At 52.2% G+C, this 18,063-nt stretch overlaps 1 protein-coding gene across 12 annotated transcripts in view; it reads left to right on the top strand.

The window, feature by feature from the left end:
• CLCN6 (Cl-/H+ antiporter 6) overlaps positions 1–18,063 on the top strand; it is a 30,366-nt gene that overhangs the window by 9,083 nt on the left and 3,220 nt on the right. For 5 of the 12 annotated variants that reach the window (XR_016388989.1, XR_002648072.3, XM_022598790.3 and 2 more), the window contains exons 5-22: positions 23–89; positions 1,873–1,979; positions 2,614–2,740; positions 3,390–3,457; positions 4,472–4,530; positions 5,397–5,529; positions 6,347–6,460; positions 6,734–6,900; positions 7,435–7,561; positions 10,117–10,243; positions 10,505–10,658; positions 10,810–10,969; positions 11,060–11,166; positions 12,175–12,361; positions 13,155–13,312; positions 13,462–13,618; positions 15,220–15,327; positions 15,472–15,597. Coding sequence is in view for 7 of the 12 variants with exons in the window: in XM_022598790.3 (XP_022454498.1) it covers positions 23–89; positions 1,873–1,979; positions 2,614–2,740; positions 3,390–3,457; positions 4,472–4,530; positions 5,397–5,529; positions 6,347–6,460; positions 6,734–6,900; positions 7,435–7,561; positions 10,117–10,243; positions 10,505–10,658; positions 10,810–10,969; positions 11,060–11,166; positions 12,175–12,361; positions 13,155–13,312; positions 13,462–13,618; positions 15,220–15,327; positions 15,472–15,597 (2,253 nt within the window). In the remaining 5 variants the exon portion in view is untranslated. Of the gene's footprint in view, positions 1–22; positions 90–1,872; positions 1,980–2,613; positions 2,741–3,389; positions 3,458–4,471; positions 4,531–5,396; positions 5,530–6,346; positions 6,461–6,733; positions 6,901–7,434; positions 7,562–10,116; positions 10,244–10,504; positions 10,659–10,809; positions 10,970–11,059; positions 11,167–12,174; positions 12,362–13,154; positions 13,313–13,461; positions 13,660–14,625; positions 15,328–15,471; positions 15,598–18,063 lie in introns of those variants that run through there. The other 7 variants (XM_022598791.3, XR_002648073.3, XR_002648074.3 and 4 more) reach the window with 7 other exon arrangements.

Below are 18,063 nucleotides of genomic sequence, written 5' to 3'. Positions count from 1 at the left end.
AGCGCCCACGTGCTCTTCACAGGTGGGTCTCTTCGTGGACTTCTTTGTACGGCTCTTCACCCAGCTCAAGTTCGGAGTGGTGCAGGCGTGTATCCTTTTCGTGGGTCTTGGTGTTTCCGGACGTCAGCACCTGCTGACTCTGCTTTCCCGTCTAGAAGTGAGTTTAACAGCAGACGTGATCTTTGAAGAGCTACGTATTAGCCACTTGGGTTTGAGGCTTTTCATTATCATCGAAGGACACGAGAGGAAGACTTTAATAGAAAGGTGCTCATGTTCATGGTTAGTAAGACCTGAAGCACAGATGCCTATTTTCCCTGATCGATCTATGAATTCATTGTAGTTCCAATGGAAATTCCAGTAGATTGTTGCTGGAACTCGAAAAGTCTCTTCCTAAATTTGTGTGGAATAGTAAAGAGCCCAAAGTAGCTGAGACAGTTTTGAACAACAGACAGGGGACTAGCCATACTAAATGTCAAGACATATAATTTAAGATACAGTCATTGAAACAGTATCACATTGGTGCGGGAATACCCGATTAGACCAGTGGGAAATAATAGAGAAGCAGAAACTGGCCCCCACACATATCGAGATGTGGTGACTGACAGAGTTAGTGTTATAAATTAGGAAGGATGGATTAGTTAAAAAGATGCTGGGACATCAGTTATCCACCTGGAAAAATACAAAATTAGATTCTTTGTACTATAAATTAATTCCAGATGGACTGAAGATGTCAATAGGTGAAACAAAACTTGAAGAGATGATGTCATGTTGAGAGTACAGAATAATTTCTAAGGACTCCAGGAGGCACAGAGTGAAGGGGAAAAGATCAATAAACTTGACCACATCAAAGTAAACATTCTATTTATACACACACAAAAAAACCCCAAACAACAATAAAACACCATAACTAAACTGAAAAACAAGTTTACAGCCTAGGAGAGGTTGTTCCCGTGCATTTAAGAGACAAATAATTAGTATCCAGAATAGAGGGAGAACTGCAGCTCAGTAAGAAAAAAGTCCAAACAGCCCAGTAGAAAAGCAAGCAAAGGATGTGAACAGGCAATTCTCAGAGGAGGAAAATTAGCTGATAAATAAACCTCACCTCACCACCAGCAGGGAAATGAAAATTAAATACATAGGAAGGTGCACCTTCCTGACTCCTGAGTTTCTGTTCTAAATGTGGCCCTCAGACATGCACAGAGATGTTCATTGCAGCTCTGTGATGGCAAAGGATTGAAATCACACCAAATGGGAGAGTGGGAAAATTGATGTTCACATGATACGGTTTTATGTAGAAGTCAAAATAAATGAACCAGAGCTTTTACATCAGCATGACTAATTCTCAGAAAGCGTTGAGGGAGAGGAAAAAGGCAGCTGTAGAATGTGCATCAAGTGCAATGCCATTGTTTTAATTTTAGAAGCACCTAGAACAATGTGGATGCACATGGAAACTTGCAGGGGAGGATGCGCAAGAGTTTCAGCTTAGTGGTTTCTTCCAGGAGAGAGGGAGGCAAACAGAAAGGGTTTTGTTGTTGTCGTCGTTGTTTTTAATGGTATCTAATGTTTTCATTTTTTAAAAATACCTGGAGCAAATGTGGCGTAACACTGAGATTTGTCAAGGCATGGGCTGTGGGAGTACAGGTGTCTGTACCTTACCTCTCATAATGTTTGAAGTATTTCATAGTTTAAAAATGGTTCCTAATGTAGGAGACATCTCAGGCAGCTGTGTTTTTTTTAAGTTTATATACGGAGAACAGGAGGGTGTGCAGTAAGCAGCCACCGTGCTTCAGAAGAGGAGAAGCTGCCTCACTTCAAGTGACGGTAGGACCACCCCAGCTAGCGGGCACGGTTTCCTTAACCCCATGTCTGTAGCGGTGGAGGAGTGCAGCCAGAAAGGCTGCCTCGCCCTGTCCCTCCTTGAACTCTTGGGTTTCAACTTGACTTTTGTCTTCTTCGCGAGCCTTCTTGTCCTAATTGAGGTGAGGTGGTGGGGTGTCGCCTCTTTGCTCATGAGGTTTTGCTCTCATTTTCTCCATCTCCATTTTCGAAATGTCAAGAAACTGATTTAGACTTCGAATATAGATTCCCGTAGAAAAAGTGGTCTCTCGTTCACTTAGAGATGTTTTCTGAAAGTGGTTTCAGCCTCTGGTGAGATTAAAGAGGAACAATCTAGGCGAGAAGGTTGATTTTCGACCTTGGTAGCACGTTAGAAATAACCTGGGGAATGGTAAAAATGACTTTAAATAACTTTAAAATACTTCAAACTTAAATACTTTAAACTTCAGAAGACTTTAAAATAACTTTAAAAGTGACTGATACCCAGCTTAGATGAATGAGGTAAGACTCTCCGGTGGTGAAGGCTGGCATTGATTGTTGAAAGGCCCCCCCAGCTGATGCTGAATCACCAGGAACTTGCTGGAAATGCATCAGACCTACTGAGTCAGAAGCCCGGGGGGCAGGGGCAGCCTCTGGTTTCACAGGCCCATGGGGGGCAGGGGGGTGGGTGCTGCTCTGGTGAAGAGGGTCAGTTCGCCCTCTTTGGTGAGGCTGTCCAGGGTGAACCGTAGACCCAGTGGAGTCTGAGTTTCTGGGTGTACCTGCTCTCCCCATCAGCCAGTGGCAGCGGGTTCTGGGATACCCGAGATCAAATGCTATCTGAATGGTGTGAAGGTGCCCGGAATCGTGCGTCTCCGGACCCTGCTCTGCAAAGTCTTTGGAGTGCTGTTCAGTGTGGCTGGAGGTAAGGAGGGTCTTTTCTGACCTTTATCCTTGAAGCGTTCAGGGGGCGAAGATGACAAGAAGCATCATGTGTGTACACTGAGTAGGTTCGGATTTGAAGGCCCCGGCCTCAAACAGGTTTCTGCACTGTTTGTTGATGGGTTATTTTTTAAATGCAGATGCTCTGAATTAGTTACCATTCAGAGATATCTGACCAGCACGCCACTGAGTCTTGAAGTAGAACGAATGTCTAATTGGTTTGTGGAGTTGGCCTTTAGCAAAGTCAGCAAGTTTTTGTGCCAGATAATATTTTATACTTCGTGGGCCAGGAGGCAAGAAAAGAAGCTATTAGGTAGGTGCTTAAACTTACATGACCGCTTAAAATGTATCCATGTGAGAATGTAAAGACCATTCTGAGCTCTCTCAGGCTGTATAAAAACAGGCAGCAAGGCCATCTTGGCCCACAGGCTATGGTTTGCTGACCCCCGATGTAGAATTTCAAGATTATTTTCTCCTGTTTGTTGGGAATTTGACTCACCCTCTTTCTCTTACAAAGTCATAGGATCATCTTTGTTTTATAGTTGTCAAGAGAAAGGTCTATGTAACAAAGGTCTCCTGACCCAGACCGTTCTGTGCTCACTGATGGCCTCCCCCTTTTCCACCTGTTCCAGGGCTCTTCGTGGGGAAGGAAGGCCCCATGATCCACAGTGGAGCAGTGGTAGGGGCTGGCCTCCCGCAGGTAAGGGTTGATGGTCTGCGGGGGCGGGTTACCCCTGCGAGTGGGCCACCTGCACAGGGGCGTGTCTGTGGTTGAATTTGGAAAAAATCCATCGGGAGCATCCCAACACGGCTTCGGAATCTGCTGTCGCTTTGGGTTGACGAGAAAACGATATGGTCTGTCTCCCAGGAGAGCAGGTAGCTGGTACCTCGAGGCTTTGACGAGGCCCTGCTGAGTCCTAGGAGCAGGAATGGGACAGAGAGAAAGTCTGTTCAAATGAAAGTCACCCGGTGCCTCCCCAGCCTTTGCCGAGCACGTCCCCGCAGGGTGGCTTTGTGGAGCGTCTCGGGAGAGGCTGGAAGCCTTGGCTGAGACGCTCTCAGGCGCAGGTCTGTGCTGATTCCTTTGGAAGCAATGCGGAGTAGCAGCTGCTGTTCTTTAGCGTTAGGCTGTCCGGGCCAGACTCTCATATACTGGCTCCTTTAAAGCCACCTCAAGGGTTGAGTTGCCCTTATCACCTTCCTTCTCAGATGAGGAGCTGAGGCTTAGGGAGGCCAAGGAGCTCGCTCAGGACCCCAGGCTCCCGTGCTCACGGGCTGGTCCACGTGGAGAAGTCTTAGTTCCCTATGAACTGTGGCTTACGGACGTTTACATCTCATGTTCTAAGGGGAGGGAGTTGCTGTGCGGCGGCCTGAGATTTTGTCGAGCAGGTTAAGAGTTGGCCCCCTTGGCCCTTCCTCGGTGACTGCCCCATGACGTCTGCAGCAGCTTTCAGTTCCGCCTAACCCTTCGCTCAGCAATTTCCCCTTTTCCTTTTGGACTCGCTGTCTATGTACAAAATGCAGTTTCTGAGGGGCCTAGAAATTGGGGGGCAGGAAAAGCACTTCCTCCCCGAAGCCGCCTCTCTTCCCATCTGCTGCCCCAGACTCCTTCTCGCAGTCCCTGCCCAGGCGCGCTCAGGCTACAGGGACTCCCCGGCGCTGTGGATGCCTGCAGCTTCGGGCCCCTCTCTGACTTTGTTTTCTCTTGTTCTAGTTTCAGAGCCTCTCTTTACGGAAGATCCAGTTTAACTTCCCCTATTTCCGAAGTGACAGGTATGGAAAGGTTGGAAATTGGGGGTTTTTTTTGGAAAAAACAAGCCGTTCATTTACTGCCACTGAGACCCTACACTTGCTCTAGTCGGGCTCACGCTCTCCCCTGCTGGGTGGGCTGCGTGCAGAACCCGACCGTCCAGAAGGAGGTGGGCTTTGAATTATTCTTCTGAAGATTAGGAGCACAAGGGCCAAGGAGGCATCATGGCTTCCATTTTGTCGTAACGTAGGGCCTCTAGAAGCATCTCAGACAATGAAGAATGTGGTCCAAGATCGAACATACGACCAGGGAAGTCCACAGGCATATTATCAAGGATGGAGTTTATTTGCTTGGTCAGCCATGTCTCGGGTTTGGAAGGCTGCTTCTGGGCACTCTTCAGCCCGTGGGATTTGCGTGTGTTACTGACCTGCACACCTGGCAAGGCCCTTGCAGTCAGGGGCCCAGGGGCTGGGTTGCGGTCCGCCTTCTCGCCTCGGTGTTCCTGCCGGTCACTGTCACCTGCCCCTCTGCTCACAGCCACACTTGTACATTTTCTCTGGTGCTGAGCTTTCTGGAAGGAAGGTCTGATGAGCCAGTGGCTCAGCGGTGACACCAGAACCCTCCAGTCTGCCTCCTGAGAATCCATGTTGAGAGTCAACGGACGTCAGGGAGTCCCCCCACCTGGCGGAGCTCCTCTGGGGAGAGCGTTTGGCTCATAGGTGAACTGCTTTGGCTGCCAAGTTGCCTCCCCAGAGACCTGCCCTTCATGAGCCCTGACTGTTCGTGGGTCTCGAGATGTTAAAATGTCTGTGCATAAGGAAGTGAAAACTTGCCTTTCGCAGCCTGAGGGCTGTTTCTCAGATAAACCGTCTCTCTTTTCTGTCCTCAGAGACAAGCGGGATTTCGTATCAGCAGGGGCGGCCGCCGGAGTCGCTGCAGCTTTCGGGGCCCCCATTGGGGGTACCTTGTTCAGTCTGGAGGAGGGCTCATCCTTCTGGAACCAAGGGCTCACGTGGAAAGTGGTGAGGAAGACCTTCCCCTGAGCTTAACCACACCCCCCAGATTTAAACTGGACACCTCTTACCCATTACATTTACCAGTAGCTTTTTTTTTTTCCTCTTTTACTGTTTACCAGAGTCATACTTTAAATACAGTTACAAATGTCTGGAAATAACCCGAGCAGAAAAGGTATACCATGCAAACACTAACCAAAATAAGGCTGGTGTAGTAGTTTCTTAACGTTAAAGGAGACTTTGAGACAAGGGGAGTTACCAAAGTGAATGAGGGCCGTTTCACGGTGATAAAAGGCTCGATTTAATCGATAGTTTTAGTTAACCTGTGCTTCTGATGAGACCAAGAGAGTTGATGTTACTGGAAACTCCTTTGCTCTAGACACCCATAACCTCCAAACTGTGGACTTTTCTGTACTTCCCATATTAACACCCTTCCCATCCTTAGTCAAGCTGCTGCTGTTCTCTCCTGACGAACCATCCAACCCATAGGTGAGACCGGCTGTGGTCCTGATGTGAACCCCCGTCTCCTGCCTCAGGGGAGCACTTTCTTCCTCTGGTGTTTACTGTTCCTTTTTTGGCACAGGGCCTGGTGCATAATAGGCTGTAAATGAATAGTCCTTCACAAAAGGCTGCATGAAAACTCCTAATAGCCTGATTTCCAACTTCTCACACTTGTGGTGTATCTACTGCCATGGTCACCAGGGCCCTGTGTCCAGACCTGGAGTCGGCCGGTCTCTGTGCGGAGCAGGAGGTTGGTGGGGACACGTCTGGGAGGAGGCAGGACCTGTCGCTATCGAGTGTTCTTGTTTTTTCACCTGTCCCCTAGCTCTTTTGCTCCATGTCTGCCACCTTCACCCTCAACTTCTTCCGTTCTGGGATTCAGTTTGGAAGTTGGGGTTCCTTCCAGCTCCCTGGATTGCTGAACTTTGGCGAGTTTAAGGTACGTTTTGTCCTTGCCCCCCAAATTTCTTTCTTGACCCGTGAAAATTGCTCTTAAGTACCAGAGAGAAGCTGTCAGAAGGGTAGGTGCGTCCCTGCCCCTGTCGTCTCCCGCATGCCCTGTGCTCAGTGTGGGCGGGATTCCAGCACTGCTTTGGCTCTCGTAGGGAGAAGGCAGGATCGCTTCTCGTCTCTGTCTTTTTCTGCTCCTGTCCCTTCCTGTTCTCATGGGCACTCTGGTTTTTCTCTCTCCCTCCCTTGCCCCTTCTCTTAGTGCTCTGACTCTGATAAAAAATGTCATCTCTGGACAGCTATGGACTTGGGTTTCTTTGTCATGATGGGGGTCGTTGGGGGCCTCCTGGGAGCCACATTCAACTGTCTGAACAAGAGGCTTGCGAAGTACCGCGTGCGAAACGTGCACCCGAAACCTAAGCTCGTCAGGTACCCACGCAGCCACCCCCCTCCCGCCGCGGCCCCCAGGCCCTGTGGGCACCGGGCCGTCTCTCCCGGGGAAGGAACCCCACTTCCCACACCAGCTTTCATGTCATGTCTAAGACGGAGAATGGAAATCTGTCAGACGGGCCAAAAGACTGAGGCTGAGCTTAATTTATATCAGAGCCACTGGCTCACTCCCAGCCTCTCTGGACTTGGCCACCAGCACACATGACAAAGTCGGTATTGGCCCCGCCGAGGGGTGCACTCTCGCTAGACTCTCGCCCCAGGACTTAAAATGGAAGGCCTTTCATTCCTCGGAGAGAGATGATGTGGCCGTAGCAGCCCACGTTACTGGCTACCCACTTTTTACATGGAAATTGCTGGAATGCAGCAAGTCACTGATAAATTCTGCACACGTGCTAACAGCAGGGTCTGCTGTGCATGCTCTTGGGGGAAAGGAGGGTTGGAGGTAGGCAGTTTTTGAGTTCCCAGGACCAGGTGACTTTTTATCCACAGTAACAGCTGCGCTTTGCCTCCTAGAGTCTTGGAGAGCCTCTTGGTGTCTCTGGTGACCACCGTGGTGGTGTTTGTGGCCTCCATGGTGTTAGGAGAATGCCGACAGATGTCTTCCGCAAGTCAAGTTGGTAATGACTCCTTCGCACTCCAGGTAACCCTGGTGCACCTGCTACCTTTGTCCTACACACGCGAAACAGAAGAATCCGGAAATGTATGGCTTGCCTCAGTTTAGAGCTAATAGATGTGTTGGGTTCATTGTTCCACACCTGATTCAGATTGCCCGGGGTGGGGCGGGCATTGTAGTAGTCTTTTTACCTAAGAGAGGATGTGCACCAAACTTTCTCTTTCTCACTTTTGTGAACAGTCCTGGCTCTCATAGAGGGAACTCCTCTCCCTCTCTCTCCCCCCCATCCCCCTCCCTCCTTCCTTCCCTCCCTCTCTCCCACCCGCCGTCCCCCTCCCTCCTTCCTTCCCTCCCTCTCTCTCTTTGTTGAACAAAACTAATTGGAAACAGACGTTCAGGATGCTGACTGACTGCTTCTCCTCCGAGCCTCAGTTTACTCTTTGACCCCCCCCCACCCCTGAAAGGTGCATGCCAGCCTCACCCTCGGGATGTAAGAGGCACCCCTCAGACGGGAGAAAGGAGTGCCTGCCTCAGGGCACACGGTGGTCCTGGCTCGTCCTGCATCTTCTGGTTTTTCTGGGTTTAGGTCATTTACTGGCATGCCTCCTCTTTGCATTTCTCCTTTTCCTTTCCTAGGAGTATGTGATGTTTTCTAGCACCTTTCCCCGAAAGAGCCGGTTGAGTGAGGTAGGCATTGGAGCTTACTGTACCCTGTGTTTTTCAGTCCAGTCCGGTGGGTCTGAGAGCCGGCCTCTAGGGTGGAGGCTGGAGGTTCTCTAGTACGTGTCTTGTTGAACTGCGGTCCATGGTTTTTACATTTTTAAAGCGTTGGGGGAAAAAAAAAAAAAGAAGGACATGTGACAGAGACTGTATGTTACCTGCACAGCCTAAAATATTAACTGTCTGGCTCTTCACAGGAAATGTTTGTTGATCCCTGTTACTGGCTATTCCCCAAGGCCACCTCTTACCAGACCAATATTTTCCAAAGTGTGTTCTAAGGAACATTGATACACGTGATTCAAGAGCAAACAAATGGAAAAGGATTCTGTGGTCAGATGGGTTAACCAGAGCTGAGTAGGTTTCTTTAATGCAGGGTTTCTCAGGGCCTTTACGGTTCCAGTAAGTGTTAGGAACGTTTGGAATGTTTGTTGTGTGCCAGGTGTTCTAATAAGCGCTGTACATACGTGACCTCCTCACCATTGCCTCGTCGGCTAGCATTGTCCCCATTTTACGGATGAGAAGACTGAGGCAAACTGAGGCCTTGCCTGAGATCACCCAGCTAGTAGTATATAGCATGAGGTGGGTATTATTCCCATTTCATAGATGAGGAAACGGAAGCTTCACAAAATTAAAGACCTTTCCCAAGGTCACTAGAGGGTGGCAGTGTGAGAGTCAAATCCGCCTGATCATGGAGCCTGTTCTCTGCTTTTCACAGATACACCGATTTCCAGCAAGTGCTGTGATACTTCTGTATGCGTTTGACCACAGGACTCTTTCCAGAGCACCTTCAGGACTAGGTTCCTCCAGGCATAGTTTGGGAAACACTGCATGTGCTGGTGATTAAGCTGTCGCCTCAGCTTGTCCCCCCCTTCACTGTTCCGCACACGCGTCTCCTTTGCCAGCTCCTCCCTGCCAGGTTCTGCCGATAGGGGGCGCTCTCCTGTCTCCTACAGCAGCCTTCATCCGGCCGTGTTGCCCAGCCAGGTCCACCTGGTAGAGTTATACAAACCCATCACCTGGTATTGTTACAGGGTCCACATAAGGGCATCTTTACAGTGTCATTAATATCGATAGAATGGAATCCAGGAAAAGTCTGCTTAGTTAACTTTGCAAGAAACACTCTAATTGTTTGCCCAGTGAGAGGTGTGAGGTCTGCCCCCTGTGCTACTTACACATCGCCAACCAGAAAACAGATACCCTCGCCCTATAATGAGTCCAGCAGTGCCCGGATCTCATCTGCTCACACAAAATGATGAAGAGGATGAGAGGGCTGGGATGTGGAGAAATAATCTCTTCTCCCAGCTTGGGTTTTGTTCAGCCAGGTGGGAGAGGCAGCCAGGAGCGCGGTGTCCGCATCGGGCCTCGTGTACATGGGTTTTCTTCTGCAGCAAACTCGGGTGGAGGCTTTTTCCATTTGGGACAAAGTTGGGGCGTTAGGTCAGGCCGTGCCCTGGACTCTCCTCCGCAGACGCCTGTCCACTCCCGGCCACTTGTCGGTCCCCTGCCTCGTCCTCCACCATCCATGGTGCTCTGGGGCCAGGCTTCCCGCAGTACCACTGACAAAATTAGCCCTGGGAGAGGAGGCAGAGCCAGACCACGGTGAACCCTAAGTGTAGTTACATTTTTGTTATGAATGTGCATGAACAGGGCCCTCCTCCTGATTCTTTCTTTCTCAAAACGCAAGGAATATACCGTATCACGGTTGGCTGCTCTTGGGGATCGATCTTTTTTCTGCTGCCTGTTTAATTTACGGGTAAAGCTTGCAAACCAGACTCTTTCGACCTCGCTGGAGACATCCCACTTGAAGTCTCAGATGCCCTACTCAGGGGCCCTTATTTGACTTTTTGATTCCTTTTTCTTAGGTCACATCAGAAGAAGTGAATTCCAGCATCAAGACCTTTTTTTGTCCCAATGAGACCTACAATGACATGGCCACACTCTTTTTCAACTCCCAGGAGTCTGGCATCCTTCAGCTTTTCCACCAGGATAGTGAGTATCTGGGAGGGTGGGGTTTGGGGCAGGAAACAAATGGTTACTCCTCTGTGAGACAGAGCCCGGCCTGCCCTTCATTCTAAGCGAGAACAGGGCTTTTCATTGGTAATGCCAACCCAGACAAGATTGGGGTGTCTGCCTCCGGTGCTGGAGGTGAACCGGTCAGGGCGCAGAAGGACCTGGTGGGAGCCAACGCAGTCTGGTGGGCCTTGGCAGGCATCTTAGCGGGACTCAGGTCGGTCTGTTCTGGCTTTGCAGGTACTTTTAGCCCCATCACTTTGGCGTTGTTCTTCGTCCTCTATTTTGTGCTTGCATGTTGGACTTACGGCATTTCTGTTCCAAGCGGCCTTTTTGTGCCTTCCCTGCTATGTGGAGCTGCTTTTGGACGTTTAGTTGCCAACATTCTCAAAAGGTACTGCGTGTGTGTGTGTGTGTGTGTGTGTGTGTGTGTGCATGCGCCTGAGCGTGCACTTGAGTACGTATGCACAAGTGTGCAAATCATAACTCCCTCCTGCACCCCCAATATGATTCTAAGGCATGTTCTTGGTTTCTTTCTTCACCAGCTACATTGGATTGGGCCATATCTATTCGGGAACCTTTGCCCTGATTGGTGCTGCGGCTTTCTTGGGCGGGGTCGTCCGTATGAGCATCAGCCTCACGGTCATCCTGATTGAGTCCACCAGCGAGATCACGTACGGCCTCCCCATTATGGTCACCCTGATGGTGAGCGTGCCCCCCATCTAGGCCTCCTTCAGGTTCGGGGCCACGTTCCCCCACAGCAGCCTCTTTTCAAGTCTTTGCTTTGTGTTTCAGGTGGCCAAATGGACAGGGGACTTTTTCAATAAGGGCATTTATGACATCCACGTGGGCCTGCGAGGCGTGCCGCTCCTAGAATGGGAGACGGAGGTGGAAATGGACAAGTAAGGCCAGGATTTCTCTTCATGTCCTAGTTCCAGAATTTACAGACTTTAGGGCCTAGGAATGTTTGTATTAGGTAGGAAACGGTAATTCAGATTCTTGGGTTGGAAGAAGGTAAGTAACAACAGCAAGGTCCTTCCAACAGCAAGCACGTCTGTACCCAAGTGTGTTCGGGATGGTGGAGCGGCCCCGTGCAGCTGGGGACTGGGGCGGGCAGGGCCGCTTCGTGGATGGTTCGGCCGCTGTGGCATTCTGGTTAAATAGGAAATGTTATGATTGAGTGTTTAAATTTAGGCTCCAAGCCCTGTGAGTGAGAACTAGCTGCCTCGTGTGTGCCCAGCGAGGTGTCGTCCCATCAGCAGTGATTCCTCTGGGCATAATCACCAGCTTATCCATCAGCCGACAGATAGTTCAGGCCTCCCGTGTCTGGGATCGTGCAAGGCGCTTAAAGTCTAACGTAGGGGTCAGCCAACTTCTGGAAAGGGCCAGATAGTAAATATTTTCAGCTTTGCAGGCCATGTGCTCTCTGTCCTGCCGCTTTAGTGTAGAAGCAGCCACAGACAACATGTAAACGAGCGAGCGTGACCAGATTGGACCTGTGGGTGACAGTTGCCATCCCTGGTCTAAAGGGACGCCCAAACATTTTAATTCCAGTATAATTAGCAGTTCAGTGGTGATACTGGCATGTGCCATGGGGTGCTGAGGAGCGATGGCCAAACCCCTGAGCAACTGGATGAGGTTTGTGGAGGGGGGACATTCATATTGAGCTGAGGGTCTTGGCCCACACTTCTGACAGAGCAAGGAAGGGCATTCCAGGCACAGGGAACAGCATGTGCGAAGGGGACGGAAGTACCAAGGAACGGGTGTGTTCGAGGAACTGCTAGAGGTGGTTCAGAAAAGGGGCCCAGGTGGTCCAGGCAGTGCAGGAGAGGCAGCGCAGCTCCGTCATGGCTTGCTCCCGGTGCCGTGGACTCTGTCGTGAGTGCGGACCGCTTCCCTCCTTCCCCCAGACTGCGAGCCAGCGACATCATGGAGCCCAACCTGACCTACGTCTACCCGCACACCCGCATCCAGTCTCTGGTCAGCATCCTGCGTACCACGGTCCACCACGCCTTCCCAGTGGTCACGGAGAACCGGGGCAACGAGAAGGAGTTCATGAAGGGCAACCAGCTCATCAGCAACAACATCAAATACAAGGTGAAGGGAGCGGCCCCGGAGGAGAGGTGGGCGATGGACAAGTGGTTCCCTGCTGCCCACAGTCATGCCGTGCCTGTCACACCCCGTAGGTGGGGTGGCCCCGGTTGGCTCTTGTGAAAGCCAGCACTCTTTTCATTGCACGTGACAGTGAGTGTGGACTGGACAGCGAGTATAGACTACGCAGTGAGTAAGGACTGTGTTAGGCCGTCAGGACATGTGTTCATTCCCACTGCAGCAAGCACGTGGATAGATTGTTGTTTTAAACATCAGTCTTGAGTATTCGGTGCAGGTTGTATCGGGGAGGGTTCTGAGTTGCCAACAATGGACTGTGACCTACTTAAGAAAGAAAAGAGTCCATTGGAAACTGCAGGATGGACAGGAAAGCTGAAGCACCAGGAGCAGTGCACTCTGGGCGAGCAGGTGGCTGGTGGCCCCTCTGCAGGTACCAGGAGGCACCTGCGCTGAGGGAGAGTCCCGCTGCCTCACTTGGGTCACGTGCCCACCCTTGGCTTCGGAGGCTGGGGGCCACGTCATTTGACAGGACCGCCAAGACGTGACGTAGGAGCATTGAGATGCTGTCCCCAGATCAAAGGAGTAGGGGTGTTGGGCTGGCAAAAACCTTGAGCTCCAAGAGGCTCCTTTGAATCACAAGCCCCTGAGCCGCTGTGAAGGTTTCTTGCAGTTCCGGCATAGGCCTGTGCTTTTGACCCGCACTGTCACCCACATCCTCACCTGAGTGGGTGCTGGCGCGCCCGCGCTAGCTGGCCGTCGTCGCCGCCCCTCCCACCCACAGAAGTGCAGCATCCTCACCCGCGCCGGTGAGCAGCGCAGACGGAGCCAGTCCATGAAGTCCTACCCGTCCAGCGAGCTGCGGAACGTGTGCGACGAGCACGTGACCTCCGAGGACCCGGGCGAGAAGGAGGACCTCCTGCAGCAGATGCTCGAGCGGAGGTGAGGGAGCGCGGCCGCCTGCGGGGCCGTCAGCCCCTCGCCCGCCCGCCGGAGCTGTCCCGGGGGGCTTGGGGGAGGGGGTCGGGGACGTGGACGGGAAGTGATCCTGCTGAGGGTGTCCTAGGCAGCGTCTGGTTTCTGTATAACAGATACACTCCCTACCCCAACCTATACCCTGACCAGTCCCCAAGCGAAGACTGGACCATGGAGGAGCGCTTCCGCCCACTGACCTTCCACGGCCTGATCCTGCGCTCGCAGCTCGTCACCCTGCTCGTCCGAGGAGTTTGTTATTCTGAAAGCCAGTCGGTGAGTCTCCTTTCTTGTCCCCACCAGGATTCTGGAAGGCATGAGGGTGGCAGGAGCACAGTCCGTGCACCTGCCGTCCAGCGGTGTGTGTGGCCGCGTGGCCCCCGATGCAGGCAGGGTCCCTGCGCTGAGCCCAAGCAGGGCTGTGAGTTGCCCTCCGGCGCCTCTTCCCGTAGTCTCCTCACCCGGGGCTGAGTGTCCTTCTGGCCGGTGGGCTCTCAATATAGTTTCTGCCTTTAATGTCTGCCGTGAATGAGCTTTGTTACATGTGTCATCCAGAGAAATACCCTTCTTCTCATCGATTCCCCTGTAGTTTTCCTTTTTCTCTTTGGTTTTTGTCGAGATAGCAGGCATGGGTGGGCTGTGTTCAAAGTGGTCCCTATAGCGACCTGGGACACACTTGACCCCTTCAGATGGAGCCTGAAAAAGTCACCCAGAGGACTAGTTTCCAAACTGACTCTCCTGCTTTGGGTCTTGCCTGTGGGCAGCCAGCTGAGGTCACTCGTGGTCTCACTGGCCTGCAGAAGAGCAGCTCGCGTGGGCAGGACAGAAAAGGCCATGGGTGGAGAGGCTCAGGCTTGGGGGTGTGGCCTGTGGGGAGGCCCAGCCCTGCTGGAATGGGGGAAAGGTCACGTGCGGAGCACAGGAGACAGGGAATTTGGAGGCATGAAGTGGGCCAGACTACACAGGGCCTTGCCTGCACGTAGGAGCCGCCAGAGCTGGCCCGAGTCAGCGGTGGACGGGGAGGGCTGTGTGCAGAGGGGAGTTAAGGGGAGGAGAGCGGGGCAGGGCAGTGACTAGCACCTGTGCTTCCTGTGCCCCGCTCGAGAGCTGGTAGTGGCGGCCCAGCTGCCCGCTGACGGTCAGCAGCAGTGAGAGCTGAGGGAAAGTCCAGAAGACTCAGAATGCAGGAGGAGTCGCGAAGCTCCTGTGTGAGTCTCCTGTGGCTGCCATTTCCAGTCGCCGCAAACTGGGTGACTTCAAACAACAGCAGGGTATCCTTTCAGAGTTCTCAGGCCACAGGACAAGACGCAGGTGTCGGCAGAGCCGTGCTTCCTCCGGAGGCGCCTTCCTCGTTTGTGGTGGGTGCCAGCAGTCCTCGGCCTGCCTCGACTGGAGGCTCCCCACTCACATCTCCCTCCTCGTCACCCACTCTCTCCCTGTGTGTCCTCTCCTCTCTCATAAGGACAGCAGTCATTGGGTTTAGAGCCCACCCTACTCCAATATGACCTCGTCTTGATTCCGTCCACAAAGGCCTTGTTTCCAATGAGGCCACATTCACAGGTACCAGGTGTTAGGACTCGGACGTATCTTTTGGGGTGACACAAGTCACCCCACACAGCTACTATTAGTTAGCACTTTTCTCGTTGAAACTCTAGAATAGCTCAGGTCTGCTTTACAGATGAAAGGGAAGTTCAGAGAGATTAGGGGACTGGCCCAGGGAGACACAGCTGGGAATTGGCGGAGAGCTGGCTGTGCAGCACCTGCTCTGGCCTCTGCTCTGCCCTGCCCCGCTCTCAGACGCAGAGGGAGGGGGTCTCTAAAGGTGACCCTGCCAGTTGCCGCGTTCGGTGCGAGGACTGTCTCGGTTGGGGTTGCAGAGCGCCAGCCAGCCGCGCCTCTCCTACGCTGAGATGGCCGAGGATTACCCGCGGTACCCTGACATCCACGACCTGGACCTGACCCTGCTGAACCCGCGCATGATCGTGGTGAGACGGGCTTCCCTTGGGGATGGGGCCAGGCACGGAGGCCGAGGGCCTGTCCTGCGTGGACCGCTGCTCGTCTGCACGGTTGGCATCTGATCCTGGCCGGGCAGGCCAGGCCACAGGTCCCCTGTGTTGTCTCCTCTGCAGGACGTCACCCCGTACATGAACCCCGCGCCCTTCACTGTTTCCCCCAACACTCACGTCTCCCAAGTTTTCAACCTGTTCAGAACGATGGGCCTGCGGCACTTGCCCGTGGTGAACGCGGTGGGAGAGGTGAGCAAGCGTAAGGGCGCGTGTGCCTGCGGCCGCATCTTCTGAAAGGGACCCTCTAAGGGCAGTGCTGCTCTCACCCAGGAAGGAGCAGCAGAGTCCTGCAGGGAGGCTTCTCAGACCCGACCTGCTCTGTGGCTCCCCACGGGGGGTGAGGGGCCCAGGAGTGGAGGGGGAGACTGCGGTAGCTTCGGGAACCTTCCCCTTTGCCTCCGGGGTGTTTCTTCTACGCCGTCTCCTGTGTGGCCGGCAGATGTCGCCAGCGTCTCACTGGTCTTCCCTTCTGAGGCCCAGAAGCGCTTAGGGCCTTGTCTCTGTCCTGAAACCTTCCTCTTCACCCTTGACCTGATGGCGCCTCCTTGAGGAGGGGGTCAGTTCCCCCCCTGTTATGGGAATTTGTAGCAGTAAATGAGGGAGTTTCAGACAAAATACTTGGAGAGTTTTGAAAAGTAAAATACCTAGTAATTATTGCTACAGATTTTTCCATTGTTTTCTCTTTCTTAGAACTCCATTGTTTTTCTTATTCCACAAACATCGGTGTTTGTAGGAAAATATGAAAATATAGATAGGCAGGAAAAAGAAATGCCAAACCCTGATCTCTGTAGAGGCAGCCATGTTAACTTTTCGAAGTATATCTTGTTTTTTTCCTCTGTGTCTAGACATAGAGGTTTTATATGTCAAGGTATAGTGAAGATGTTAACACTATTTATCCTGTTTAATACCTTAATTTTTCAGTTAATCTATAGGAAATGACTTTCCACAGCAGAAAGTGTTCACTTGGGATACTTTGACAGCTCGGGAGCATTCCGTCGCGTGGCAGTCCGGTCACTCATTCAGTTTTCCTCTGTTGTGCAATATCTAGTCAAATTTCACCATTAACGGTCACCTGTTTGAGGCTTTCGGTGGGTGTCGCCTCGTTGCCCTCCAGGAAGTGACGCCTCTCCAAAGTGAGGGTCATAGCAGGCCCTCCGACGGCACGGCGTGTCCTTACGCGGATTTAGTGGCAGGGAGTCAAATCGTGTTCCTTGAAACACGCTGACAGTTCTAACGCAGTTTATGGTGTGGGACACCCACCTCAGTGACAGCTGTGAGTCACTGCGATGGCTGTGGAAAATACCCTTTTAGGGAGAACTCTGGTTCTCTGGACTCTCACGCTCTGCTGTGCTTCTGTCACTGGCTTGGCGGAGGAGGCCGGGTGTTCCCTACACAAAGCAGTTCTCTGGTTCTCTGGGTACCAGCTGGGCGTCCTAAACTCAACTCAGCCCTGGCGCTGTCTGCTGGGGGTGGCGTCGGGTCCCTCGGATTGAGGGCTCAGCCCCACAAGACTGTTCATCACGCCCGCCTTCCCCCCCACTTCAGTTATCAACGGAAAGTCCAGGTTGTCACCTGTGCTCCTGACTGACTGGCTGTAAATAGGAGGTTCCCATGACCCCCTGCTCACAGAACTCCGGAAAACAGTTACTTATATCCCTTTATAGTAAACAATAATTTAGTAACCCCGGAATGGCCGGATGGAGGAGGTACACCGGGCAAGGGATGTGGGATGGGGAAGGGGTGCCCAACTCTGCATCCTCTCTGGCACCGCCTAGCACCTCACGTGTTCACCAGCCTGGATGTTCTCCAGACCCTGTAGCTCAGGGATTTTAATAGAGGCTTCATGACATAGGCATGATTGATTACATCATTGGCCACTGGTGCTCGATTCAACCTCCAGCCCTCCCCTCCCACAGCTACGGGGTGGTGAGAATGAAAGTTCCAATCTTCCAGTCACACACTTGGTTCCCTGGGAAACCAGCCTCCATCCTTAAGGGCTTTCTAAAAGTTACTTCATTAACATAAACGCTGGGGTGGTTGAAAGGGGCTTGTTAGGAATAATAAGACACCCTTATTACTCATCACTTAGGAAATGCCAAGAGTTTTAAGAGCTTTGTGCCAGGAACTAGGACAAAGTCCAAATATGTGTTATTATAAATCCCAATATCACAGTGACTCAGGTAGCTCTGAAAGGTGGTATTTCTGAGCTGGAGCAGGGGTCACCGCCACTCAGAAGCCTTCCCTGGGCTCTGCGTCTTGCACAGGCACACCAGGCAGGCTGCGTGTGGTGGCTGAGAAGCTAGAGAGCGTGGGCCCTGTTTAAAAAGACATTCACGTTCAGATTCTAGCCGGCCCGACTAAAACCGTTTGGAGCTGAATTCATCCCACTGGCCTCCAGCTTGCGATCGCGAGTTGTGTCTTTATCTCGTTCCCATCTAGAAATTAGGTGGCCTTTTTTTTTTTTAATAAATTTACTTATTTATTTATTTTTGGGTGTGTTGGGTCTTCGTTTCTGTGAGAGGGCTTTCTGTAGTTGCGGCGAGCCGGGGCCACTCTTCATCGTGGTGCGCGGGGCCTCTCACTGTCGCGGCCTCTCGTTGCGGAGCACAAGCTCCAGACGCGCAGGCTCAGTAGTTGTGACTCACAGGCCTAGCT

The sequence above is a fragment of the Delphinapterus leucas genome, chromosome 1 (assembly GCF_059928025.1).
Source record: "Delphinapterus leucas isolate spDelLeu-1000000601 "Yukka" chromosome 1, BTC_Dleu_Yukka2, whole genome shotgun sequence".
Classification (NCBI taxonomy): Eukaryota; Metazoa; Chordata; class Mammalia; order Artiodactyla; family Monodontidae; genus Delphinapterus; species Delphinapterus leucas.
This window is presented reverse-complemented; position numbering and strand designations above follow the sequence as displayed.